Source organism: Emys orbicularis, chromosome 8, assembly GCF_028017835.1.
Source record: "Emys orbicularis isolate rEmyOrb1 chromosome 8, rEmyOrb1.hap1, whole genome shotgun sequence".
NCBI classification, from domain to species: domain Eukaryota; kingdom Metazoa; phylum Chordata; order Testudines; family Emydidae; genus Emys; species Emys orbicularis.
Window position 1 is genome coordinate 53,800,790 of NC_088690.1, and position 19,202 is coordinate 53,819,991.

The 19,202-nt window shown below is 43.6% G+C and overlaps 1 protein-coding gene across 1 annotated transcript in view; it reads right to left on the bottom strand.

Annotated features, from left to right (window-relative positions):
- Positions 1 to 19,202, bottom strand: part of PLA2G4A (phospholipase A2 group IVA) — a 113,705-nt gene that overhangs the window by 94,227 nt on the left and 276 nt on the right. Inside the window, exon 2 of the mRNA XM_065409689.1 lies at positions 10,688 to 10,769. Within this exon, the coding sequence (XP_065265761.1) occupies positions 10,688 to 10,769 (82 nt within the window). The remainder of the gene's footprint in view (positions 1 to 10,687; positions 10,770 to 19,202) is intronic.

Consider the following 19,202-nt stretch of genomic DNA (forward strand, 5'->3'; position numbering starts at 1 on the left):
TCTTCCGGACTCCGGGACTCTGTTTGCAACCACTTTCGTGCGAGATGGATGAGGTCATACAATTGGGACTGCGGGGTTTTGTCTTCCTGGTACCTCCAACCGTGATACTGCTGGGCCCGCACTGCTGTCGTTACCCCAGATCTGGCCAGGATCTCCGCTTTCAGCTAGGGTAGTCTGCCGCAGCCTCTTCAGGCAGATCATGGTAGGCCTTCTGGGCCTCCCCACACAGGAATGGGGCAAGGATGCCAGACCACTGATCTCGAGGCCAGGCCTCCCGTAGGGCTGTCCTCTCAAAGGCCAGAAGATATGCCTCTACATCATCCTCCCGCGTCATTTTCTGCAGCCAATGGCTGGCCCGTACGAGCCGCATCCCATCATGGCCGCGATTCAGCTCTGTAAGGGACTTTACCTGGTTTACCAGTTCCCGCAACATAGCTCGGTCTTGAGCAGCCTGGTCCATCAGCAGGCGATTAGTCTCTTGCTGCAGCCGCACTGCCTCCTGTTGGGCGGCTGCCTGGACACGGGTAGCCTCTTGCTGGGCCGCCGTAGCTTGTATTAGTGCCCGCACTACGTCATCCATTGTGGTGGGAAAAAAATAAACCCTCTCCCAGGTCAATTGGGAGGGAACCCGGGCCCGCCCTCTACTCCGGGTTCCAGCCCAGGGCCCTGTGGACTGCAGCTGTCTCTAGTGCCTCCTGTAACAGCTGCATGACAGCTACAACTCCCTGGGCTACTTCCCCATGGCCTACTCCAAACACCTTCCTTATTCTCACCACAGGACCTTCCTCCTGGTGTCTGATAACGCTTGTGCTCCTCAGTCCTCCAGCAGCACACCCTCTCACTCTCAGCTCCTTGCGCCTCTTGCTCCCAGCTCCTCACACTCCCACCACAAACTGAAGTGAGCTCCTTTTAAAACCCAGGTGCCCTGATTAGCCTGCCTTAATTGATTCTAGCAGCTTCTTCTTAATTGGCTCCAGGTGTCCTAATTAGCCTGCCTGCCTTAACTGGTTCTAGCAGGTTCCTGATTACTCTAGTGCAGCCCCTTTCTCTGGTCACTCAGGGAACAGAAAACTACTCATCCAGTGACCAGTATATTTGCCCTCTACCGGACTCCTGTACCCCACTGGTCTGGGTCTGTCACAGTGGTTATAGGTCATCAAGGGTCCCAACAAAGTACGTGTACCAATGGGACACTAATCTTACATTTGGTACATCAGGTCATGTGACTGGGGAAAGTCCCGGTGTACCTAACAATAGTGTTTTACCCTGTTATGTTATATTTGTCTCCTGTTTAATATAATTGTGTTGAATATATTGTATTTGTTTGTGTTATTTCTTGGCAGTCTTCAACTATCTGGTAAGTGGGGATTACCCTGTGGTTAGAATTTTCCTCCCAAGCTGCCCTGGTAACCCTGCCAGGAAGGAGCAAAGGGGGGTGGAGGTACCACCAAATAAATTCATAGAAAAAAATACAGACGATACACCCTGCTGAGTGGGTGGCAGGATCCAGAAGAACCCAGGCCTGTCCATCAAAACCTGCAAGCAGATTGGCATTAAAGAAGGTAACCAGGTGGAGAGGGGGCACTACACGTGATTAGTGCAGGCATTGTACCATCTTCACTCAGATTGGTGAAGGATTACTCACACAAATAGTTCCATAACGGTCAGTGGGACTACTCATATGAGTAAACACTCAGTAGTCTGAATAAGTGTTGCACAGTCTAGCCCAAAGGAAACAGACTCCCTAGCTCTCAATACTCTCATACACACAACACTAGCTGAAGTCAATTAGAGTTGTCAGCCCTCTATCTTTAGGATACTTTTGCCAGAGTGTTGCTTTTTTACTAATACACTATACAATTATTTCTCCCTGTAGAGATGTTGCTGTGGGTTAACTGAGGTCCCCCCCCCCCCCATCAGAATGAAACCAGCAGTCACAGGGATAATGTAGCACACATCCTATTTATTTTCAGAAGCTGCTCTCTGACCTGAATTGGTCTCCCTTCTACCAAATATGACATGCTGCAAACCAGTGATAGAGAGATATACAAGAGGCTTCAACTGGGGTGAAAAAAATCAAGTTTTCACCAACATTTTTTTTAAATAATCACTCTTGCCTCCATTTTTCTTCTTTGTCTAAATGTAAAGGCAGAAAACAGCAATTTTGCCATCAAAAGATGTTTGTCAAGGGAAATGGCGATTTTTTTCCCGGATCATTTTCATACCCTTTTCAATGCAACAAGAGTAGCTTCCCAGCTACTCTTGCAACAAGTGATGGGCCAAGAAAGTGGTAATCAGAATCCCTGATGAGGGATAGGCTGGAGTTTGAATTTGTAACCAAATCATGGATAGGTTTGGAGTTGACGGAACTGAAATCTCATGAGTTGTTCTCATTATATTATAGTGCTGCCTACAGGCAAATTATTGGACCATTTCCATGAGATTTCCATTACATCCAGACCCAAATACCTCTCAAAATTCAGGTTCTTCTTCAGGTCCATACAGTAAGAGCACGTTCTCTTTCTAAACCACTTGCTGATTATTTTTTTTTATTTTATTTTTAAACCGCACATTTCCTTAGAAAGGCAAAGTCGTTTGTGAAACAGTTTGTGATCCTTCTGATAAAAGTCATCATCGTAAGATGAAAATTTGATTGCAAATAAAAGTTGCAAATAAATTCACTCTCAGCTTAAGCAAGATTACTGATTATTAAAAGAGAAGTCATCCAGCTAATTTATTTTGCTACCTCAGTACATAATTTTGAATGCCAGGTGAATGTAAGAAACATAATTTATACCTTCCACTTCTGCCATGTCAAAATCTGGAAAGGGAAAATCTTACTGGAAAAGAATATCAGCCTGAAGGAACAGAGAAAAAACACTGCAGGCTCCCCTTTTGTAGGAAGGCCAGAAGAGGTTGCAAACCATAGGACCTACAGAAAGCTTAGGAGCTGAAAATTTTAAAATCCTAACCAAGCACTGCAGATGCTGAGATATTCTGTGCAGAAAGCTGCCCCTCCACATGTCTCTCAGCCTCTCCAGCAATTTGACTGAGGGCACTCACAGTTTGGTTGCATTCTGACTTCCACTAATGGCAACACACCTCTTCATGCAGAATGGCGTTGTGGACACAGGGGACATCCCAGCAACCGACACATGGAAAAGGAGTAGAGGTAGCCAGGTTTCCTCTTCCACACCTCCTGCACATTTTTCCTGCTTATTTTCTGAATTTTTTTCTCCTTGCCACACTACAGGTATAGCCTAAGAGCTTGTGTATTGCTACAGGTCAATTATGTGATGCAATTGTGAAAAAGGCTAATATTCTGGAGTCGATTAACAGGTGTGTCATATGTAAGACATAGGAAGCAATTGGCCCATTCTACTTGGCACTCGTGAGGCCTCAACTGTTGTAGTGTGTCCAGTCTGAGTGCCACACTTTAGCAGAGATGTGGACAAATTGGAAAGAGTCCAGAGAAGAGCAACACAAATTTTAAAAGGTTTAGAAAACGTGACCTATGAAGACAGGTTAAAAAAACTGAGCATTCTTGAGAAAAGAAGACTGAGAGGAGACCTGATAGCAGTCTTCAGATATGTTAAGGGCTGTTATAAAGAGGACAGTGATCACTTGTTCTACATGTCCACTGAAGGTAGGACAAGTTGTAATGGGCTTAATCTGTAGCGAGGGACATTTAGGTTAGATAGTGGGAAAGCTTTCTAACTATAAGGATAGCTAAGCACTGGTATAGGCTTCCAATGGAGGTTGTGGAATCCCCGTCAGAGATTTTTAAGAACAGGTTGGACAAACATCGGTCAGGGATGGTCTAGTTTCACTTGGTCCTGTCTCAGCGCAGGGGACTGGACTTTTGACTTCTCGTGGTCCCTTCCAGCCCTATACGTCTATGATTCTGTAAGTTCACTATATGCCACCAGTCAGACAGTTCAGTATGTGGGGACCATTGCTAAATGTTTGTTCAGTAAAGATGCCTACAGAAAACACCAATTCAAAAGCTGTAGGATGCGCTAGTTAGTACACAAATAACTGCTAAAAAAAAGTCCTTCCTGGCTCTGTAAACCCAAAACTGAAAGCAAACATGGCTCATGAGATACTAATTCTTATAACAAGATGTAGGACGGAGGGACAATCTCTCTGTTGAGAACCATTCTGTGTGAACAGAAGGGAACAACTCAGTGCAGGACAGAGATCACACTTATTATGTACATATAAGAGCCAATGCCTTTCAAGAAATGAACTGCTATATTCTGCACTAGGTGAAGTAATCTTAAACATAGCCCCAAGCCCAGCACATTTCATTAAGCTAGTTTGGAGATCACAAAAGTGTGGATCACTGTGGCAAAAATATCCATTGGGAAAATAGGTCACTACCTCCAAGTCATCAGTAGATGGAAAAAGCCACCAGGTGCCACAGTTCTCACCTGACAATCCAGGGGTAGTTCTGTTTATGACCCCAAGACTGAGACTTGACCTGGCAAAGGTCAGACATATCACAGCCCCTGTTAATTCCTGTAGATGCATCATCATACGATGAGCATCTTCCCAGTCTTATATGAACTGAGATCTAACCAGAGCTGTCAGAACTATTCCCTAACTTCGGTCAGTTCCTTGGAAAGCACAGATACCACTGTAAAATGAGATCTAAGTGTTATGCACACATTGGTGACACTAGTGACCTAAACATGTCAGCCACCCATACATTTTGGGCAGCTGGGAGGACAAGATGAAGCTCTGAAGAACCCAGCATGCAACAGTCCTTGGGAAACAGAGTAAATACTCATTACCACCCTTTGGGACCTCTCCAAGAGGAGAGAACACACCACGATGGGTCATCCTGTAGGTGATTCAACACAGCCTCAATGCAATGGCATCAATAGATGCCAAAAGATCCAACAAAAGCAGTAGAGACATTTTGCCTTCCTCCACCATCACAAGGAGATTGTGGCATGGCAACAATATTGTCTCCACACTACACCCATGTCTGAACCAGGCTAGCAAGGATGAAGGATGTTCATGAGGTAAAGATGTGCCTGGTGTTGCTCAAACAGCCTCTTCTCAATAACCTACACCAACTGTTGAAGTTGACACCAAGTGTTAGTTTCTTGAACTGAGGTGTATTTAAGTGTGGCTTCCATCATTCCTTCACATAGGAAGTGTTAACACTTCTTTTTAATAACAGGCATGAGACCGCCCCATAGATCTTTACCAGTCATGAGAGGCAAAGATCCAAATCTCAAATACTCAAGTACAGCTCCATAAATACATCTGAGATCATACTAAAAACAGAGACAAAGTTCAAGCAGAGAAAATGGTGCATTTCTAATATTCTGCACGGACACTCCTGCATGATGCCAGGCAGACCAGGCCTTATCCTGGTCCATCTGTTCATCAAAGTAGACAGAAAACTCCTTGTGGAAAAAAAATGGAGCTCTATAAAATGGTTAAACTAACTCCAACTGTACACTATGCTTACACAAATCTAATACAAAAACTGACAGGAAACACTACTTCAGTCTATGACAAGCAACAAAAAAAACAAAAACAAAAACAAAAGCTTTCTACTTGAAACATTGCTTCAACAATAAATCTGACTGCAGGCTTAATATTGCCACCAATAATAAACTGAAGAAAAATTCAGAAACATCTTCAAGGACTTCTTTCAGCTCTTACGCCCATTAACCTAGGTTTTCAGAACAGTTATCCCATGCTTTATTGCAAGAATGATTAGATGCTACTCAGACAGCTCTGCCGTGTGATCCTCTACTCACCTTCTTTTATACAGAGACACCATGCAAGGAAAATACATGCAATGCTCCACCATGATTCAAATTGCAGGCATCTAAATCCTGTTCGTTTTATAGAAGCTATTAACAGTGCAGCTCTTGTGCTCCTGGCATAATTGCTAATACAGCCCTCAGCTAGGTAACGGGCGGGTGTCCCTGGTTAACAAGTAGGGCACAATAGCTTCCAGGTTGCTACATGTCATGAAACATTTAAACTAAGTTTCACATACAAGAGATGTAGAACAGGTGTGACACACCAGATTACTAGTAAGAGACTGACATGGATCAAGGTTACAAAAGCATGGATCATGGCAGATGGCAGTACACTGATTCTTGTGGCTGCTGTAAAGTCTAGAAATAATTCTCAATCCCCACCCCCCCACCCCACCCCCCACACACACTTCTGTCTTATTTCAAAGAGTTTCTCAAACAGTGTGGAAGAGCCACATTTGAACATTTGCTCAAAGCCTTCCTAATCATCTTTTTTAAAAAAAAAAAATGTGTCAGTGTGTATGAACTTCCCTATACCCCAGGGCACATTACTGTGGAGGAAGAATAGGAAAGTATACTGCACACTTAATTGTTTCTGTAGGCTGAGCTCACAGCAGACACCAGAGGCTCTTTGCATCCTCCATCCCCCACTCCCCATAAGCTCCGTGTGCATCCCTTTTAATGCCCCCTGTGACATTCTATAGATTGGGGGAGCGTCCTGGAACCCCATATTCCTCATTTTTATATAATCCTGATCTTACATATAAAGCATGCCTTGTAATGCATCAGGGGAAAGTTTATGATCTGCTGAAAGTCATTTCTCTATCCATATTATAGATATATCTATCATTAATGCATATGAAGTTATGAGAATTGTGTTGTATGGTGGTCACTAAAACATGCTGTAAGTTGGGAAATCAGCCAGATATTAGCTTCCAAGAGGCAACAGCAAGGAAAGTAACCAACACCCGGGCAGGATATCAATCAACCCATCAACAACCATTGTCCAGCAAGGTAGCTACAATGCAATGACTCACCTGCATGAGTCCACACCAGGGGAATTGCTCAGCATTGCCCCAGACATGCCTGGACTTGTGTTTTCCAAGCACATGGACTGAGGGTATAAAACAGAGTAGCCATATGGTTGGCCCCTTCTCCTGCCCCCACCTATGCTCCAAGCAATTAAGACACTCAGAAGAAAAGACTCCAACAGAGGAGATTGGCCCACATTTCAAGGGTGAAATCTGTATAATAAGGACTGCAATATCCAGTGGAGTGAGAAAAACTGCTTAATCTAGTTGTTGCCCAATCTAATAGTGTTGAGAGTTTAAACTGCTTGCTTATATTTTATTTCTTTTGGTAACTAACTCTGACTTTTTGCCTACCGTTTAATATCACTTAAAACAGTGGTGGGCAACCTGCAGCCCATCAGGGTAATTCACTGGCAGGCCATGAGACAGTTTGTTTACATTGACTGTCCACAGGCACAGCCACTCGCAGCTCCCAGCGGCTGTGGTTCGCCGTTCCTGATCAATGGGAGCTGCAGGAAATGGCGTGGGCCACAGGGATATGCTGGTCGCTACTTCCCACAACTCCCATTAGCTGGGAATGGCAAACCGCAGCCACTGGGAGCTGCGGGCGGCCATGCATGCGGACAGTCAATGTAAACAGTCTTGCGGCCCACCAGCGGATTACCCTGATGGGCCGTGTGCCGCCCATGGGCCGCAGGTTGCCTACCACTGACTTAGAATCTACCTTTTATAGTCAATAAATTTGTTTTACTGTTTATCTTTACCAGTGAGTTTGTATGAAGCGAGTGGCAAATCTGCTCAAATTTGACAAAGGCTGGTGTATGTCCATTTAATGAACTGATTAATATATCTACATTGCTCATTTTGAGCAGTGCAAGACAGTATATTCCTAAGGTACAGTTGTGGGAGGATTTGACTCTGGTGCCTTTCCTCAGTGTGATTCATGAGTGGCTCTTTGAGCATTCATGCAATCTAGCTGGGTATGGGGCTCCACATTCTGTTGTGCTGAGTGATAACAGCGCCTGGAGGGGTTTGCTGCTGGTCACTAGCAACGCATTGTGATAGACAGCCCAGGCTGGAGAGAGTTCAGGGGGCACAGCGGTCCCACAGTCCCAGGCTTCACCCTGGGGGGGATCCTATCACACCCTCTATTGCCCCTCTCCCACCCCACACCAGGATCCCACATTCTCCCCCCATTCCAGTGCCTGTGTGTACCCCCATTTCCCACCTTCCTCTCCATGGCCCTCCTATCCCCCTTTATCTCCTCTTCCCCTCATACCAAGATACCCCACTCTCCCACCTGCCAGAGACTTTAAGTGCCCCCCATTCCTCCCCATGCCAGGGAATCTATGTGCCCTCCTATTCCCTCTTCCCTCCTATGCCAGGGGTCACCCATTCACCCCTCCAAGCCCAGGACTTTGTGATCCCCTCTATTCCTCCCTATATCTGGGTCCCCTACTCTCTCCTCCATACCAGGGGCTCAGGGTGCACCCCTATCATCCCCCCCCCCCCATTCTTATTCTCTTATTTCTATTTCAGGGTGTCAGCAGTTTTAAACTGTATTGGCAAGTGGTCTTGGGAAGTGGTCTTATACTGGAATCTCTTAATGGCTTCTATCATCCTGTCCTTTCATCTATAGACAATTACAGAGGTGGCTGAAGATGCTTGGTCTGCTAACCAGATGTCAGATGTCCCAGGTATTTCCCCCATTTTTCACCAACATCAATAGGATTCTGCTCACTGACGCCTAGCACATTCCCTGAAAATTGGGGATTGATCAGATGGAGCATTCAAAAATTTTGCATTAGAGACAAATATCTAAACAGAGAAATACTGTTGAGTGGAATGCAAGGTCTGACAAGGTGAGCCAATTTAAGGAGCCCAATCAACCTGAAATGTAGTTATTTTCAAAAAGTAAGATGTGTTTGGGGCCTAGCACCAGGGGCCCAAATCCTCACGTGGTGCTGCTACCACAGAACAAATAATAAATATTAATAAGTTGTAGGTACTACACTGGAACCTGAGTAGTTTATCAATCACTTTTTCCTACTGTTTTGCAAATGTCCTTTGTTACAGTGTGAAAGACCCACACATACTAGAGAGACCGACTGAATATACAGGGAAAACAGTGAAACAAAAGGCTGTTGACTGGGGGGGAGGGAGGTAAAAAAGTAAAAGTAAATGAGAAATGGTGGCAGATATTTACTCTCTAATTCCTTTCAGTTATTGTGATCTTAAGTGTCACTTATAACAACAGGGCATAAAACACTGTCAGGAAGACTCCAAATGCAGAGGGACTGCCAAGGTTCCACTGCACAAGGAGACAGACTGCAGAGAAGCTTTTGCACTAGCTCCAATATAACATGAGGGGGATTTACTAGAGTGTGCGGGGGAAGGAACAGCTGCTTTAACAAAAACCCACTGCAGAGGAGCAACCCAGGGTCCACAGTCCTTCCTGTAGTCCAGAGGTGGGCAAACTATGGCCCGCGGGCCACATCCGGCCCACGGGACTGTCCTACCCAGCCCCCAAGCTCCTGGCCCGGGAGGCTAGCCCCCAGCCCTTCCCCTACTGTCCCTCCTCCCCTGCAGCCTCAAGTCGCTCGCTCTGCTGCCGGCGCAATGCTCTGGGCAGTGGGGCTGTGAGCTCCTGGGGCAGCGCAGCTGCAGAGCCCAGCCTGACGCGGTGCTCTATGCTGTGTGGTGGTGGTGGTGGTGGCGGCGTGGCACGGCTCCAGCCGGGCGGCGTGGCTGTAGCACCACCAGCCACCGGTGCTCCAGGCAGCGCAGTAAGGGGGCACGGAGCAGGGGGAGCTGGATAGAGGGCAGGGGAGTTCGGGGTGTTGGTCAGGAGGTAGGGGTGTGGATAGGAGTCGGGGTGGTTGAATGGGAGCAGGGGTTCCGGGGGGGGCAGTCAGGGAACAGGGAGAAGGGGTGGTTGGATGGGGCAGCAGGGGCAGGGGTCCCAGACGGGCCGTCAGGGAACAGGGGCGGTTGGATGGGGCAGGAGTCCCGGGGGGGGAGGGAAGGGCAGATAGGAGGCGGGGCCAGGCCACAACCCCCTCCCCTAACCGGCCCTCCATACAATTTATGAAACCCAATGCAACCCTCAGGCCAAAAACTTTGCCCGTCCCTGCTGTAGTCTGCAGTATCAGTCCAAGCAGTGACCCCTGTGGTGATCTTCAGGGGACAGCAAATGAAGGGAGAGATGACCTGATAATAGCACAGTCATAGCCAAAGAAGCAAAAACATGAGAAGCTGACACCCTTCTTTGGAATAAGCAGATATTTTCTTAAAACTGCTGATGTTTTTCATAGGTCATCCTTCCTAGTGGCTTCCTGTTCTGCAACTGTGTCTGTAGAAACACAGGCACAGAGTAAGCAGCAATAATGTTGTTGCCATATATATTCTTCATAGTGAAAGCTGCTTTATTGCTCTGTGCTGAATCAGCAGGGTTCTGGGTTTTTCTCTCTCTCTCTCTCTCTCTCGTGTTTTTTTTTTTTTTTTTTTTGGTCTTTCACCAAACCGCAACCTTTTGAAGACACAACCACCCCCAGTTTCCTTACACTGAGAACTCACTTCCGACTCAGCCTCTGACTTATTCTAGGTGCTGCTAGCAGCATACAACTCATTCATTCATCTTTTTTTGGGTCAAATGTGGGAGAAGAGGCAAAAGTGCCATGTGAACTAATATGAGTGAGCAATGACAAAGCAAATATGTTTAAACAGCAATTCCTGGGCATTAGCAAAACTAGAGAGAAAGCACCAATGGTACTGCGAATACATGACAAGCTTAGAACGCTCCCACATTGTGAGAAGAAAACTGAATAGGTGAGAAATGAAGATTGGTGAATCAATAACAGCGATACTCACGCATATCACCGAAAGCCCCTTTTGTAACATTTGTGGCTTTCAATACCGTCACAGTTAATTTGTGCGAATACTGGTGTTCCACCTGGAAATCAAATGGCATGTGGTTAAACAGGAAATAAAACTCCAAAAACAGAAATAAATTGTCAAAATAGCTTTCATTTGTCCAAGGAGCAGCAAAAAGAAAAATCCCCTATTCAAAATGTAAGAGAAATGCATACAGGAAAGAACATCTTACAGCTGATGTGCACCCTTTAATTTCTTGTAGCTTTACTGAAAGTTAAGACAATGCATTACATGTAGCCTGATGTTCCTTCAGCCACTCCTACATGTTTTTCCTCCCACACTTTTTTTTAAATTTTAGTTTCAATTAATAACACTCCTCCTCTCCAAGCTTGGTACCTGCTATGAGGCATTTAATTAGTCAATGACAGCTTACCAAGAAGTGAAAAGCTATTTTGCAAGATGTATTATTTTAGTTTGTGTTTTAACTCCCTTTCAATAATAAAAATGATACAATTATACCTAAATAATGTTGCTGAATATATATTTATATTGTGCATATACTGTATGCGTATAGTTATACATACAGACTGTATATGTCCCGTATGTATCAAAATTCAGAGCATAAAGAGACCCTAGCAGAGTAACAGTGAAGAGTGAACACGAAAGTTCACCAATTCAGTTATGCTTCCAGAAGTTAGAATCTCATGCAATCTCAGGGACTTCTGTTTTCTGTCAGACTCTGAAACTTCAAGAGAAACCTCATGGTATGTCAGCACTCCCAATGCCATAGTGCCTGAATGGAACCAGGAAGTCTAGAGACATGAAAATAGGAGGAAAAAAGCGACAGCCTTAATTTTGCTGAACCTCAAAATCTGGTTCAGGTCTGCTCTTATTTCATCCATCTAGCCCTCCAATTTGCCCATCCCTGTTATATTGTGGCACTGAAAGCTCGTTCCATATTTTATGAGCATTGTAATTGTGTATGACAATGTAGAGAACATAGAATGCATGGCCCCAACCTAAATAATTTATAGCCCATACACATGACATATGGGGAACAAAGCACAGGTCTGGGCGTTGGGAGACCCAAGTTCTGTTCCTGGCTCTGTCACGGACTCCAGTGTGACCTCATATAAATCACTTACATATGCCTGAGACTTAGCTTTCCCTCTGTAAAACAGGAATAATGATATGTAGCCACCTTTGTGAGGTGCATTGAGCACTACTGATGAAATACTGTACACTGCATTATTATTTTACATTTATATGGTAGTAGTGTTTAAAGACCACAATAAGGTTGGGCCCCATTGTGCTAGGCACTATACAAACTTATGATAAATGACAGTCCCTGTAAGCACTATCATTAATTCTCTGCATTGATTTCTCAAGACAGTGACTTTCAGACGGCAAAGCTGACTAGCAAACAACTAAGTAACCGTGAGTCAGGGAGAACAGACAAAAACTCAGTAGCCAATCTCAACACATGCTCCTCCTAGCAGTCAGCAGTATGAAGCTTTGCACAACGTATTGCCAGACCGTAATGACAAAACAACAGGAGAGAGCATTCAGAGTGACTCCAGGAGTATGTCTTCACTACAGAGTTGGCCCAGGGGATCAGCACCCAGGTTTCAGCAGCCAAGTTAGCCTAGCCTGGGTGCAAGAAGCCACACCACAAAGCCATCCCCAAATTACTGTGTTCTCACCAGTGCTGCACTCCTCCATGTGTCTCACTAGGGCTTCTGAGGCATAACCCATAGTTCTTTGCAGCAGTAAGCTGAGCTGCCCTACGATTCCTTGACAATGGATTGTGGAAAGACTTGTCTGTCCTTCTGGGCACACAGGGAATTGTGGGAGGGCATTGAAGGACCAGCAGCACTTGAATGATTTAACCAATGCCCTCACTGCAAAGTGAGGTTACCAGCCTGAGTGAAAGCAGAACCCAGGTTCTAACCCACACGTTGCGCCGTGCCAGCAAGCCCAGATTGAAAGTAACGCCAAACTCAGATGACAAAAAGAGGGTTGGTGCAACACCCACGTAAGAGCTTAGGCTAACTCTGTGGTGAAGACATACCCTAGAAGTTTTAGCATGCCCAGCGCTTTTTGCCTCCCAGGCGCCAAGGCTTAAAAGAAAAAAGAAAAAAAACCAACAACTTCTCCTTATCATTTTGACATTTGCAGCTTAATCGAGCAGTTTTACAAGATAGTTGGGGAAGGGCAGGGAAAACTTTTCATTACTGCCTCTCAGTTTTTGTCTGCTTCTTGATGATACTTTACAACAAAGTTAATTAGTATATTCTACCTCCACAGGACTCAGGTCTGCTGAACAACCTCTGTTTCACAATGTGGTGTTTCTTTATGGATGCTCTTTTAAAGATAGGGTTATAATTAAAAGCAGCAGCCCACAATACATAAACCCACCCACATATCTCCGCTGCTAGAGAAATTTATCTTTTTGGAGGCCATTACTCTAGAGAACCAAACACCCAGGAGCAGAGAGGAAGGATGGACATTGAAAGTCAATGGGACTTTGTCTCCAACGTGCTTAAGTCATTTCTGAAAATGGAACTTAACTATATAAGTCACTTAGGCCTTGCAACACTGAGCAAAGCAACTTCTAAATACCTCTAAAAACCTGGGCCTTAGACACTGAGGATAAAGTTATCAAAAGCCATTAAGTAATTTAGGAGCCTGATTCCCATGTTCAAAAGTGACATTTTTGAAGATGGGACTTAAGGGTTTTTGACAATTTTACCTCAATTCCTCTTTCTCCTGCAAAACTAACTAAACCTCTCCAGTGGAAAAGCAGGGAGGAAATCACTCAACCATACAGGCCACCTGGATGGATTATATGAGTCACAGGAATTTCTGCCAGGAATATTCTCCTTCTGATGGCTCAGTCCACTCTGTTGTAAGGTCTGAGGCCTTGTTCTTTGGCTAAGCAGTAGCAGCCATATTAGGAGAGACAGCAGCCATAAGCTAAAAGCAGAAAGTCACATCCTCACATTCTATCTAAATTACATGTAAACAATGTAATATCAGGGTCTCCTTCTTAACAACCTGTTCTAATGGCACCCACTATCACCAGATAAAGAAACAGATCTTAAGGTGGCTAAAGAAAACTTAGTTTGATCGCATTCTATCTATCAAGAAATCACTTAATAGTTGTGGTTGTGAAATCCTCGTTTCTTTATTGTTTTGTCATCATGGTCCCCACTTCCCTATTGTTTATCTGTATGGTATCTGTCTGGTTATTTAATTGTTTGTCTGTTACATAATTAATTTTGCTAGGTGTAAATTAATTAAGGTGGTGGGGTAGGGTTGGTTAGAGAATTTTGTTACACTATGGTAGGATTGGTTAAAAAAAAAATTAGTATAATGATCAGTTAAGGTACAGCTAACCAGGACTCAAACTTCACTATATAAACTGGGGTCCAAAAGGAAGTTCGTTGGGAACCAACTCCAGGACACAGCCCCAAAGATCAGAGCTGCCAGACCTCAACACTCTGCCAATGACACCATGCAGAAACTGGAGTCCCCCAGATGGACCTGGTCCTGATTGGCCATCAAGAAAAGTTCATCTGTCTTATTGGGAGTGGTGAGCACTGTATGTGTAGTGTGTGAATTCTGTTTTTGGTGACTGTTAATTAATAGAGGTTATGTAGTATATTACTATGTAAGGCTCTTTCACTGGTAAGAGACCCCGTAAACCTGCAAAAGATTAAGCCCTGAATCCACAGGGAAAGGGTGTTTGCCCGGAGCCCCCGGAGTAGAAAGCCTGGAGCCCACAGAGGGATAAAGTTAGGTGCTTTTCACCTGGAGCCCTAGGAACTGGGAAAGGGTGGGGGTTCCTAAATTAAGAGAGTTACGCCTTGAGCCCTAGGAACTGGGTAAAGGTGGGTGCCCTTGAGTGTGTGAGTAACAGACAATTTTGTGCGGGTAACACTGTGTACATACAAGCGTAGAATTGTCATGAGTACACTCACAGCCATCTCTTTGCACCTCATTCCACACACATACACACTCCTGTCCCTTTCTTGCAACCCCTAGCTTACCCTTTCCTGTCTCTCATCTTAATGTCTTCCTGTCCTCAATAAAAACTCTAGTTCCTCTCTTATATATGAGGCAAGTAAGTGACAATTATTCACTATTCCTTTTTTAAAAAACTAGTTTGATTACATTTCACTTTACTACCATTATCCTGGGAATCGGAACAGTGCACTCAAGTTTCATTCAAACTTTTCTGTAAAGTGAACTGGTTTTGAATAAGAATCTTCGTGCCTGTTGAGAAATTCAAATGGTTTCATATTTTTTTTAAAAGGTGCCCATTACCATTCACGCATGGAGATGCTGAATCACATAATTTAATCTGAAGACAAGATGTAACCGTGCACAAAACATACATCAAAGCATTCTGACTTGCATCAATTGTATAACATTTTTACTTCCTTGGTACCAAATAGGAAATTTAAGCAGATAATTGGGCTAGGGAGGAAAGGGATTGTTTTGTTTAAACAACTTTTATAAAGTACATTTCCTTCTTTCAAAGGGACACTGTAAACTTTAAAAAAAGTCCACACTCGAGGCTGTACATATTTTACCTATTATTCTTTCAATCAACACCTAAACATCAATATAACTGGAGAAAGAGAAATAATTTTCCTCCCTGTAACCTAATTTCTGTGCTTCTAACAGTGCAGTGAGTTTCACTAACTTCCTGTAAACTCAATAACTCACTCAGTCAATTTCCCCTTCTATTTATGTGTGAGGCTTTCATGAAAAAGAAAAGGGACAACATTTAAAAACTAGGAAAAGATTACTCTTAAAGTTCAGGATTTTGATTATGCTTTTCTGTGAAATTTCACTTTTCAACCAAAAAGTCATGAAAATTATGTCTCATTTTAACTCCTATTAACTCTTTTATTGACAATGAACTATGGTTCAACAGGAGAGGAGAAATTTAACTACATTTTATTTTAAAAACTGCACTTTCCCATTATATTTCTGTCCCATGACAGCAGTCCTACCAAACTTCATTGAATAAGGGCATTAGATTATATTTCATTTAGCTGCTCAGAGAAGTTCTAAAGTATGTTCTTAATTTTAAGCACATGAGTAATCCCACTGACCTCAAGGAGCTACTCAGATACTTTAAATTGGGCATGTTTTGTTTTGTTGCAAATATCTCAAACAGTTTGCAATTCTAAAGAAGGGTAGAAGGCAGAACAGCAAAATAGAGACAATGGATTTCAGGAAGGCGGATTTTGGTAAGCTCAGAAAGCTGATAGGTAAGGTCCCATGGGAATCAAGACTGAGGGGAAAAACTACTGAGGAGACTTGGCAGTTTTTCAAAGGGGCACTTTTAAGGGCCCAAAAGCAAGCTATTCCGCTGGTTAGGAAAGATAGAAAATGTGGCAAAAGACCACCTTGGCTTAACCACGAGATCTTGCATGATCTAAAAAATAAAAAGGAGTCATACAAAAAATGGAAACTAGGACAGATTACAAAGGATGAATATAGGCAAACAACACAGGAATGCAGGGGCAAGATTAGAAAGGCAAAGGCACAAAATGAGCTCAAACTAGCTACGGGAATAAAGGGGAACAAGAAGACTTTTTATCAATACATTAGAAGCAAGAGGAAGACCAAAGACAGGGTAGGCCCACTGCTTAGTGAAGAGGGAGAAACAGTAACAGGAAACTTGGAAATGGCAGAGATGCTTAATGACTTCTTTGTTTCGGTCTTCACCGAGAAGTCTGAAGGAATGCCTAACATAGTGAATGCTAATGGGAAGGGGGTAGGTTTAGCAGATAAAATAAAAAAAGAACAAGTTAAAAATCACTTAGAAAAGTTAGATGCCTGCAAGTCACCAGGGCCTGATGAAATGCATCCTAGAATACTCAAGGAGCTAATAGAGGAGGTATCTGAGCCTCTAGCTATTATCTTTGGAAAATCATGGGAGACGGGAGAGATTCCAGAAGACTGGAAAAGGGCAAATATAGTGCCCATCTATAAAAAGGGAAATAAAAACAACCCAGGAAACTACAGACCAGTTAGTTTAACTTCTGTGCCAGGGAAGATAATGGAGCAAGTAATTAAGGAAATCATCTGCAAACACTTGGAAGGTGGTAAGGTGATAGGGAACAGCCAGCATGGATTTGTAAAGAACAAATCATGTCAAACCAATCTGATAGCTTTCTTTGATAGGATAACGAGTCTTGTGGATAAGGGAGAAGCTGTGGATGTGGTATACCTAGACTTTAGTAAGGCATTTGATACGGTCTCGCATGATATTCTTATCGACAAACTAGGCAAATACAATTTAGATGGGGCTACTATAAGGTGGGTGCATAACTGGCTGGATAACCGTACTCAGAGAGTTGTTATTAATGGTTCCCAATCCTGCTGGAAAGGCATAACGAGTGGGGTTCCGCAGGGGTCTGTTTTGGGACCGGCTCTGTTCAATATCTTCATTAACGACTTAGATATTGGCATAGAAAGTACGCTTATTAAGTTTGCGGATGATACCAAACTGGGAGGGATTGCAACTGCTTTGGAGGACAGGGTCATAATTCAAAATGATCTGGACAAATTGGAGAAATGGTCTGAGTTAAACAGGATGAAGTTTAACAAAGACAAATGCAAAGTGCTCCACTTAGGAAGAAAAAATCAGTTTCACACATACAGAATGGGAAGAGACTGTCTAGGAAGGAGTACGGCAGAAAGGGATCTAGGGGTTATAGTGGACCACAAGCTAAATATGAGTCAACAGTGTGATGCTGTTGCAAAAAAAGCAAACATGATTCTGGGATGTATTAACAGGTGTGTTGTGAGCAAGACACGAGAAGTCATTCTGCCGCTCTACTTTGCTCTGGTTAGGCCTCAGCTGGAGTATTGTGTCCAGTTCTGGGCACCGCATTTCAAGAAAGATGTGGAGAAATTGGAGAGGGTCCAGAGAAGAGCAACAAGAATGATTAAAGGTCTTGAGAACATGACCTATGAAGGAAGGCTGAAAGAATTGGGTTTGTTTAGTTTGGAAAAGAGAAGACTGAGAGGGGACATGATAGCAGTTTTCAGGTATCTAAAAGGGTGTCATAAGGAGGAGGGAGAAAACTTGTTCACCTTAGCCTCTGAGGATAGAACAAGAAGCAATGGGCTTAAACTGCAGCAAGGGAGGTCTAGGTTGGACATTAGGAAAAAGTTCCTAACTGTCAGGGTGGTTAAACACTGGAATAAATTGCCTAGGGAGGTTGTGGAATCTCCATCTCTGGAGATATTTAAGAGTAGGTTAGATAAATGTCTGTCAGGGATGGTCTAGTCAGTATTTGGTCCTGCCATGCGGGCAGGGGACTGGACTCGATGACCTCTCGAGGTCCCTTCCAGTCCTAGAATCTATGAATCTATGAATCTATGCATCACAGATATTTGAGCAGGTTTGACATTCCATCCAGGAGAGGACAGCGATACACATACATAGTAGCCATCTGATTACAAACAGCAATCTTCAGAGTTGGCAGGCCATTTTAAACTCTATTAAATAATGCTGCCTGCCAACCTGAGACTGGCATCACAACAGCCTTCACAAAGCTTCAGCATGAATAAAACACGTGCTTGACATCCGTTGGCTGCAGACTCATTTAAAGGATGTGACTATAGGGGGAAAAAACCACATAGTTGATAAGCGATCATTTCAAGGAAACGTACTGTATTTTAGCAACTCAGAAGTTCAACATTATGACAAGTATATTGGTAACTACCTCTGAACACACACTGCTTTTCCTGCTGTAATAGGTTTCCCAGAGTTACGAACAATATGTGATCTTATGAACACATCCTGCTTATGTTAGTGATTCCAGTTCAGATGGGATTTGTGATTCCATTGTTCAATGTGCAAAGTTTTAGTTATTTATAGACTAAGTTTGTAGGCGAAGTTGGAGGATTCAGTAAGGGCCTTCCCTTGACTTCAATAGACTTTGGTTCAGGTGTTAAATTATTTTCAATTTATCACGCCAGTCAAGATTGCGAGAAAAATCACTTTTAAGAGAAAGTTAAACACATTTGGTGTTGCATTTGTAGAAAATTGGTGAACGCTTCTGCTCTCAGTTCTATCTGACAATCAATTCATGAGACTATTAATAGAGGAAATATAACTATCAAATTATCAAAGCACCATATGACTGAACTGTTTATGAGTCTTGAATCCAAAAGTCATTAAAATTATGATAATTTACAAGTAATGTCTAAGGTAATATTTGAAAAGTGCGTAGGTGACGTAGGAGCGTAAGTTCTATTTTCAAAGGCGAGTTAGGTGCAGAGGCTCCAGCTAGACACCTGAGCTTGGACCCACCCAACCCCTGGGTCCGAGCTCAGGTGGCTAGCCAAGCCTTCACTGGTGTTGCAATGTCCATGCTGCTATTTTTAGCATGCTAGCTTGAGCCAAGCTAGTGCTAGTCTGTCTACCCAAGCTGTGAGGCTCACCTCCAGCTGCAGTGTAGACATATCCTTGGGAGCTTTG